The 9792-nt window shown below is 31.8% G+C and overlaps 4 protein-coding genes across 5 annotated transcripts in view; 3 read left to right on the top strand and 1 right to left on the bottom strand.

Annotated features, from left to right (window-relative positions):
* The first annotated feature begins 1584 nt into the window (after nt 1–1584).
* LOC149909342 (uncharacterized) lies at nt 1585–3569 on the top strand. The gene is made up of 3 exons (XM_090119315.1): nt 1585–1701; nt 1820–1921; nt 2138–3569. Exons 2-3 carry the CDS (start codon nt 1832–1834, stop codon nt 3110–3112), a joined length of 1065 nt encoding a protein of 354 aa, XP_089975441.1. The 5' UTR covers nt 1585–1701; nt 1820–1831; the 3' UTR covers nt 3113–3569.
* On the bottom strand, nt 3561–5864 carry LOC149909341 (THAP domain-containing protein 1-like). The gene is made up of 3 exons (XM_090119321.1): nt 5748–5864; nt 4913–5096; nt 3561–4575 (listed from the first exon to the last, which is right to left on the bottom strand). The coding sequence occupies exons 1-3, from the start codon at nt 5825–5827 to the stop codon at nt 4273–4275; spliced, it is 567 nt and encodes a 188-aa protein (XP_089975447.1). The 5' UTR covers nt 5828–5864; the 3' UTR covers nt 3561–4272.
* LOC149909338 (uncharacterized) overlaps nt 4180–9792 on the top strand; it is a 38960-nt gene continuing 33347 nt past the window's right edge. Inside the window, exons 1-3 of the mRNA XM_090119322.1 lie at nt 4180–4305; nt 9222–9328; nt 9494–9593. Of these exons, the coding sequence (XP_089975448.1) occupies nt 9297–9328; nt 9494–9593 (132 nt within the window). The 5' untranslated portion in view covers nt 4180–4305; nt 9222–9296. The remainder of the gene's footprint in view (nt 4306–9221; nt 9329–9493; nt 9594–9792) is intronic.
* Nucleotides 6594–8204, top strand: LOC149909340 (uncharacterized). 2 transcript variants are annotated; one of them, XM_090119313.1, is made up of 3 exons: nt 6597–6736; nt 6816–6995; nt 7083–8204. In XM_090119313.1, the coding sequence occupies exons 2-3, from the start codon at nt 6951–6953 to the stop codon at nt 8055–8057; spliced, it is 1020 nt and encodes a 339-aa protein (XP_089975439.1). In that variant the 5' UTR covers nt 6597–6736; nt 6816–6950; the 3' UTR covers nt 8058–8204. The 2 variants fall into 2 exon arrangements, with proteins under 2 accessions (XP_089975438.1, XP_089975439.1); XM_090119312.1 differs by having other exon boundaries at nt 6594–6995.

Genomic DNA, 9792 nt, shown 5'->3' with positions numbered 1-9792 from the left:
AAACATTTAAAATATTGGAATTTTCGCGGCCGACTGAGCTAAATAAATTCGTATAAAAAATAGATACACTAGTGACTAGATAATTTATTACGTTGCTAATATATGAAGTGATTAAAGGCGCAAATTATCCCTTTTTGAAATTTTCGATATTGTCGATAGCGGCGAAAGTATTGTAATTTTTACTGATTTTCGTCTTTATTTTTTTATATTATATGCAGGCGTTAGTAGAAGCTCTGTTTAGTACCAAAAGAAACCTTGAACTGAGTTCTACATGTGACAAAAATACCACATTCTAGCCACGAAGTTATTACGAGATATAGATTTTCAAAGAATGTCAGGGTTGTCCCTAGTAAACAAAATTATATATATCATCTATCTATTACCAAGTTTTTGTTTATGTTTTAGTCGTTAGTTATAGTCGATATTTCAATATATTATTATATGTAGGTACATAATCTTTATATGTAATAAATTAACTGAACAAAAAAAATATCTTAGATTTATAAGACAATTCAATAATATCAAATTAATACAAATTAATCTCCTTTTTTTGTGAATATTTCGAGCATTGATCATAGTAATCTCATTAAAAGTCAAACCGAATTCCTTGAAAATCTATTTCTCGTAATAAATTCGTGGTTAGAATGTTGTATTTTTCAAGTTACAACCATTGAAAAGAAGAAAACGAAGAGAAAAGAATGGGCAAAATTATATTTAAAAGACAGGGATTCATTCAGACATATGCAGTCATATCATAAATCTTTGTAGAGTTCTAAAATTTATATTATTAATCTTTTTTCAGTATTAGCCACGTCATCCGACGCCATCGCCATTGATAACGATCGACCGACGTCCGTTTTGTTTGGCGGTAGAACTATGACTAAAGCTGTAATAAGTATATAGTCTATGACTAATGCGCTGTCCGGTGCGATCGCCCGTCCACACGCGCGAATTTGGTACGGTCCGCACCAAGTTCGGATGAAAAAACCATCGAACCAACCGTACCGTCAATAATAATAATTATGTCCGGCGGACCACTGTACACACGATCGAATATGGTCCGGAGCGCACCAAGGTCACGGTGCGGTCCGTACCAAATTCGAACGTCTGTTTATAACTTTATTTTCATCGGATCTGGAAAACCCGAATGTTGTATTCACTCAGTACATGCACTGTTGTATCCGACAGCCTCGCATCGAAATACCGTGTGTAAACCATTGAGATAATGTGTAAACACCATACGGTTCTTTCAAGAGTGCGTCTGTAATGTGTATGAACGCATATATTGACTGCACCGAATCTTTCATTTGTAGTCGCAAAATCGAATGTTAACTTCAGCAAGATTAGTTTTTTTTGTTTTCTTGAAGACGAATGCATGTGTTCCCATTCCCACACCAAACCCAATGCTGCATTGCCTACAAACAACGATAATATCTCAGCTATACATTATTCCTCTATGCGATAATATCAATACATAATAATTATTATTATGCCTCAATAATTATTGTCAAATGTCAAGTGTCATATTTTTCTTTGGTGTCAACTGTCAAGTGTCAAGTGTCAACTAAACACGCTTGTCAGCGTCTGCTTTTTCTGTGAATTGGGAATTAACGATTAAATCTTATCATTTCTAATAAAAGTGCTAACCGGGACGGTCTACCCAATAATATCAAAGTTTTAAGTACCAACTATATTTATCAGGTATGTATAAATCAATCGAATAAGCTTGAGCAACATAAGTATTGTTTGTTATGATTTATGATGTCATAATATAATAATTGTGTAAGTTCTATTACTCATTGATTACCGGGTTTTTTAGGGATTGAGGAAAATGGAAGGTGATATTGAAATGGACTCTAATCCAGATATACAGGAAAGAAGAATGTTAGACTTGACATTGGAACAAAAGAAACCCATAGAGGTAGATACTTGTTATAATTAAAATACATATTGTACTGTTATTTACAGTAATTCCTTTATATTTTGTATCAATATTTTTTACTTTAAGTGGTATTTTTATGTACATTTATGATTTAGTAATTGTGAAATGAATTTTTAATGATAAGTTTACTCCATATTGATTCATTTCATTTGAAATTACTGTGATTTTTTAATAATATGCAATTATTTTTTGCAGTTTCAATGTACTGCAGTATCCTGTGTCAATGAATGTTCTTCAAAATATGCGGAAAAATTGTGCATATTTGAATTGAGTTATAAATTTGATAATCCAGATGAATATGATATTGGGGGGAGCTATACAGATGGTAAACCAGACTTATGGTTCTACATGACAACATCAGCCTGCCCAGGGGACAACTATTTGTTAAATTTGTTCATTTGCCAGAGAAACATTGGATTTGTCACTCTGGGTATTAGTAAATCCAATACGCTAAAAACTGAAATGAAATGTGAAAATTACATGTTTCTGACTGAAGATCTTACCTGGAAAACATTCAAATCATCTAAACGTGACCAATGTCAATATATCAAAACATTTACATTCAAGAAAACTTCAATAAAAACACTAATTGTACCCATAAGAATCAAGATCTGTTCTAGTTTTCAACTAAATAATGAAATAGTGGAAAGGATACAGACAACACATAACATTGGAAGTATACTTAAGAAAGGAAATACAGACTTTATCTTAGAAACTGCAAGCCATAAGAAATATGAAGCTCACAAAATAGTACTATGCACACATAGCCCTGTACTAAAAGATATGATTAAAAAATCAAACGTGAACAATCTGTTTTTCGATATAACCGATCAAGAAATGGATCTTCTCATGGAATACTTGTACACTGGAAATATAAAAGAAATAAATAAACAAGACAAGGTGATGTTACTCGAGTTGGTTCAGAAATTTGAATTGAAAAAACTATTTACACTGGTTGAGCAAGCAATTAAGGACCAGATTGCTGTGCAAAATGCTTTGGATGTAGCCAAATTGTCTCAAAAGTACAACTTGAAAGACGTTGAAAAACAAGTGTTCAAATTTGTCAAGGAAAATCCTCAGGTCCTAGAGACCGAAGCATGGAAGAATCTGAATGACATAACTTTAACCAAAAAACTCTTTGAACATATTTACTTTGAAAATTATACATAAGTTATGATGTCCTGTTTGTTTTGTGCCAATTTGAAGATAGTATTTAAGCATAATATTATGATTAGTGAATAGAAATTAATGTGCAGATAAAATTTATTGTTATATAATCCATCAGGCCCCGGAATCACAGACACAATAGAAAATCTATTGTGTCTGTGATTCCGGATAGATAAATCCGGCCGCGACACAATAGAAAATCTATTGTGTCGCGGCCGGATCTGGCCGTTCGGGGCTCAATGGCTTAAAAGACATTATATTTATTGTAAAACATTCATGTAAACTATTTTGGATTCAATTGAAGAAATCTATTTGCTGGATTTACTTGCTTCTGTACCTATTTGAATGTTTAATATATAATATCATCTAAATGTTTGTCAAAGATCAAATTTTATCAAAGATATATATAAAATGTCATAATATATTAAGTGTAAAATAAATGTTAAGTATATTTAATTCAGTATTTGTTTAATTTAAATTACATAATAGTTTATTTATGAACATCTGAATTACTGTTCAGGGACATGTCAGGGACATAATATTTGCAGTACTTATGTGTCTTTTAGGATATAACAAGAAACAGTGAACAATAAGACAACTTCGTCGTTCATTTACATAGTTTATATACATAAATTTACATTTATTGTAACACTGAATCACTATTGATTCTTGTCTTGAAAATTTGAAAGTTTTCAAATAGGCGTTTTGTACTTTCGATACATACAAGAAATCCTGTGTATTGAAGCTTTTTCAATAAATCGACCTTTTTGATTATGTAATCAACAACTTCATGATTTTCAACGTCTTTCTCCAAATTCAACAGAAACAAAACTGCTTTTGCTTCATCTTATTTTGCAAAGACAGCCTAGTTATTTTTTTAATTCATGGCTTGTTTAAGTTCTTTGTCTCAAGTTTAAGCATCAACAATATCAAATAAATAATTAATTGATTTCAGCAAATGCTTTAAAATCAGGTTTCCGCATATGACAGGAAATTAAAAAGAAATAACACTGTTGCTTCATAATTGTTTTCATTACACAACAGCAGTCAAACTATTCAGCCATGTCAAGATTTGCTTAAGTGCCGCCACAAAGGTAATGCTTTGATTTTGTTACCAGTTTCACAAACTAAGTGAAAAGCTTCCATCACAAGTCGTGCTAACTTCAGCGTTCAACATTCAGCCTGTGATTTTCACTGTGTGTTTCATTAACCAATTCTTTCATCTCAGCATATTTTTGTTTTAAGTATCTTATCTGTGCCTGAAGTCTTTTTATTTTTATATTTTTCATCCGTATAGTATTCTTTAACTTTGCATTTATTGGTGAATCAGTCAACTGTGGATAACAATTTTCTGGCGGAACCATATGGGTCTGATCTTGGGTATTTATGAACACTTGAGTTTGAGAAGGTGAAGAATTTCCCAATGATTCAACCTTTATTATCTTAGGTGCAAATGTTTCAGGTTCCTGAAAAAAAAAAACAATATTAACAATACATTTTTCACAAATTTCAAACTAGACAATGCTTACAAAGCTATGGGTACTAGACTAGTAAATACATAAACCCAGTAACATTTACGTTTGTTACACAAATATATGCCCTTGCAGGAGTTGCTGGGATTCAAACCCAAGTCTACCTGCTCAGTAGTTATTATTCCCAATTTCTGAACTAACTGAGACAACAGTGTAAGGTTCACATCACTACTTAGTATAATATTAGTTACTTCAAAAGTTGGGATTAGGCGCCTAAGACTAAATATTATATTTGTTATTGCTTAAAGTTAAAATTGTTAATAATATTCACCTTTGGTAATTTCAAAGTTGGTACAGCATCCTGTTTCAATCTCCTCCTATTATTAGATAGTTTTATAAAACAGGTGGTATCAAAATGCTCTGAGCAAATTGTGCTAGTCGGTTTCGGAGTCCAGTATGTGCGATTCCCACAAGCTTGGATCCAAACATGCTGAAACATTGCATATTTAGGAAATCTGAAAAACAAATTATAAGAATGTTAACAAACTGATAACGTTCATCATCATTCCAGCCATAAGACTGCTGGATAATATTTTATTTTTAGTTATTTATGATTTTTGTTGGGATAATTTTGTTACTATATGATGAAAATTATGTGAAATAAGTACATAGACGTTATAATTATATATTTAAACAGTTAAGTACTTTAAAAATTACTCTCAAGTAGATATAGTACCATTAGGCCGGTTGCAGAGCTTCACCGACCATCAGTGCGTACGACATATGTATGGAAATTCATAAAATCGTTCATAGCTAGACCGACCATAGGGCGTATTCAGAAAGAAAGCTTGAAACTTGTCATGTTCATATATTTTCCTGCGCGGGTTACCAGCACTGACAGGAAAATATATGAACATGACAAGCGCCGATAAGCGCTTATATGTTTCAAGCTTTCTTTCTGAATACGCCCATACGCAGTACTCATGGTACTCACGAGTATTTCCATTTCCCATACATATCTGTGATACATATGACAAGCGCGACTGACGTATTACTTGCTCTGTGGCCTTATGTGGCAGCACTTTAGCATCAACAATATACTTTGTAATATAATTTATGGAAATTAGTTGTATTATTACTCAATCTTTTGATGTAATAATACTTACAGATGAAAGGTAACGTTATCCTTTTGTAAACTTGATGTTTTCGACACCTTTTTACAAGAAAACACGCTACAACTTGGCATTTTTAGCAGCCGTGGTTCCCAAGTTCACTGAAGTGAGAGTTGTCAGTTGATCAAGTGTCAACTGTCAAGTGTCCTGTGTCAAGTGTCAACTGTCAAGTGTCAACTATAGAGGCCAATCCTCAGGGCCAATCTCACAGCCAATCTGAGCTCGAATCCACCTCGAATCTGACCCCGTTTTCCAATTACAGAGCATAATGCGACTCAGTAGTCAGTGCCGCACAATGCCGAATTATGCTGATGCTTAATTGGAACGTGAAACGCACCAGCAGGTTGCGCTAAGTTCAGTGTTGAAAAAAAAATATTCATAGAGTTAGCAATAACCTCAATAATGTGTAAATAAAGTGGTATACATAATAATTTGTTGAAAAATACTTACGGTTATTTTAAGTAATTTGGATTTTGATTTTTTCATTAACATTTTTTTCAATGTTTGTACCTTCATCCATACTTATATTTATTTTTTTTAACACAATTTGAATTAACTTTGATTATTTCGAAAAAACTACAATGAAACGAAAGCTTTAAATTTTTTTCCAACAATTAATAATTACTAACGATAAATCGATTGCACGCATCAATTCACGCGCATTACTTTTTCTAGTGCTTGATTGTGCGAAGCATTGCTGTAGTTGGAACATTCAACGTTAAGCATTATGCCGCATAATGCGCTCTAGTGCTGTAATTGGAAAACGGGGTCTGACTATTGGTCTATTGATTATTTACATTTTACGTCAGTCGTCAACGTGTCATAATCATAGAGGAATAATGTATAGGGTCATAATTGACATCAGACATTTCACATTTTAATATTTTGATCTGTTTCTCTATGTTTCTTTAAATATTAATAAAAATAAGAACAAATCGATTGTGAATATAACATAAAAACCTTTGGTTTATTATAACAAACTAGTTAGTTTTCATATCGTGTAATATAAAAGTTAAATTCAATAATCTCGAAATAACAATATTTTCCTGTTGGCTTTTCCAGTGTTTAAAAATTTGTCGATAACGCAATCACCGGTCCTGTAGTGAGTCATAGGACTTTATAACTTCTTTAGAAGTTGCAATATTATTGTATATTCAGTTCTAAAATTTTTATAAACCCTGAACACCTAATCAACTGATGGAGACATTAGCCATGGAAAAAAACAAATTGGATTTTGTGATGGTAAATATCATAGATAATGAAATTGTATTATTTCGCGTAGAAATTCAAAAAGAAAAGGTAATTTATTTGTAATATTTTTCTTTGCAGGATAACTTTGTCATTCTTGGTCACCAACCATGTCAAACATCTGAAGCAAGGTACTTATGTCTAGAGGCTCTATATGAAAAATGTCATCGACCTAATTTCTATGACATTGGTGGGACATATATTCAAGATGTTCCCGACTATTGGTTTTTTTTTAAAACTGAGCAGGTTGCAGAAATGTTTCTTGTTCACATCTTCATGACAAACAAGCAAGAGAGCACAATTAATATACGAATAAGTAACTCAAACAGTATAACATTTGATAAAGAGAAAAACATTGCATTTTTATCATCAAATTTGACCAAAATTCAGTTTGAGAATGTGCAGGAGCAATCTCATAAATATTTAACAACCTTCACATTTGAAAAGTTTGAGTTAGATCTGTTGAAAGGCAAGCAGTTGTATATAACAATATCATTTATGGAAGATGAAAGTAATGTAATTGTGGAGAGCCCTAAAAATTTGCTTGACTTTGGGACATTGCTAGAAGATCCAATTGGGGCTGATTTCACAGTAGAGTCTGAAGATGGTGGAAAGTTCCATGTTCACAAGATTCTGTTAACAGCCCACAGTGAAGTATTCCGAGCTATGTTGAAAGAAGACACTGCGGAGTCCAAAAATGGATGTGTTAAGTTGATTGAGGTTGGAAGAGAGGACCTACATCATCTCCTAACTTTTATTTATACAGGAACCTTAAAAGACCTTGATGAAATTAATTTCTTCAACATGTTAATTCTGGCTGATCGTTTCAATCTGGAAGGCTTGAGGGAGCTGTCTGAACATGCTTTAATTCAACAACTGTCCATAGACAATGCGTTAGAAATGTTAGCTGTTGCCGATTCCTACAATTCACAGGCTTTGAAGACAGCTTCTCTTTTGTTTATTAAGAAAAATATGGAAACACTAGATAACTGTATTTTTGAAGAGCTAAATAATGCAGCATTAGTGCGTGAATTGTGCAAATTCCTGGTGTCGTAAGATGTTTAGAAGGAATTGAAAAATTGATGATAATAATCATATTCTTCTTTATATTGATATTCTGTGATTTGTTTTTGTTTGGATTTTAGAATATAAGCACAAAGTTATTAGATGTTATTCCTAAACTATAAAGTTTTATTTAAAATATATTTTTGTTTTATTTACCCATCCACCCATCCATTTTCGAAGAATTAATAATAATAACATAACAACAGAGCTTAGCGACAGAGTTTATTTTATAATTATTTTTAATTTTTGTCTTCAAAAAAATTAAATACTTACAATCCTTAAATTAATCAATTACTTTTGAATCATTTGGATATTATGTCATATTTTTTGCAATACCTATGATCCTGATGAAATCATTTTAATATATACTAATAAAGCTCTAAGCTCTAAACTACTGGTCCGATTTGAAAAATTCTTTCGGTGTTATATAGCCCATTTATCTAGGAAGGCTATAGCCTATAGCTATTACTATACTCTTTGGCTCAAGATCAAGAAGCTTATATTACTATATTACTTGCTCTGTGGCTTATATCTAATACACTGGAGATTGCACTATGACCATTAACTTGTTACTTGTAACAATTAACTTGTAATGTTCATACTGAAATCTCCAGTGTATTAGATATAAGCTTCTTGCTTTGGCCTATAGGCTATTTATAATAGCGCTACGACCAACAGGAGCGAAGCGATGCGGGTAACCGCGGAGCACAGCTAGTTTATAATACAAAAATGAGGGTAATATTTTAAACATGTATTCCCAACGGCAACGGGGAAACCACGAAACGGTATAGTAGTTCCTTAGTTATGCGCGCTCAACCAAACTTCGATTTTTTATTAAGTATAATATTAATAATATAGATAAAGATAGATAAATTAATATTGTTTTAAATAGAACTTTTAGAGAATAAAATATATCAATAATAATTATAATATCGACAACTTGGTTTCTCTGTCTACGACTTTTTCAATAATCTTTTTAGGAATTTTGCATTTAAAAATAAACAGAGTAAAAAATAAGAACTGTCAAAATCATCAGTTAAATGTCACAAATCATTCCATTGTTTTTGACAAATGAGTAATGACAATACAATGGAGAATTTTATTTGATTGTAATACATGGATTATTGTTTTTAGAAATTTTGTTTTCTCCTTTAGGCTAGCGTAGATCATAACTAAGGATTTAATTCCAAATGCTATGACAAATACTGAGGCGCTTCGCCTCCGCTCAAAATGGTCTTAAATGCTGCCGCTCAAGTTCTAAGGTTAGTCGAGATGTTTTGATATGATTTAATTATTTTCCATATAAACGTTATCATACAATATGTAATATTCTCTTGTCTTGTAACTATCGGTCAGTGAAATGTTTATCCAAATTGAACTAATTCATATTTAAAATGTAAGCATTAAAATGAATCACTTATTTTCAGGGAAGCAGATGATTTGAAACAAAAAGTTATAAAATGTAATAGTGGGATTTCTATGTTACAAGATCGAAGCCTATGGGCTACTCAGCAACAATTGCAGAAGGTATTTATCATAAACCTATTTCTGTATTCACAATTTGAAAATAAATTCTAGTTGGAAATAACTTTCAAGTTTATTTTTAAAAATATCAATTATAATTACAAATTATGTTAATCTTTTGTGCATACTGTGTCTTATTCTAGAGGAATTTTATGTTATATGAATTATTGTAGTTCTGGTATATTGTAAAACATTGGCTTGT

The sequence above is a fragment of the Colias eurytheme genome, chromosome 3 (genome assembly GCF_061535395.1).
Source record: "Colias eurytheme isolate Ceu_HAF_F1 chromosome 3, ilColEury1 Martin Lab GWU primary, whole genome shotgun sequence".
In the NCBI taxonomy this organism is placed as follows: domain Eukaryota; kingdom Metazoa; phylum Arthropoda; class Insecta; order Lepidoptera; family Pieridae; genus Colias; species Colias eurytheme.
This window is presented reverse-complemented; position numbering and strand designations above follow the sequence as displayed.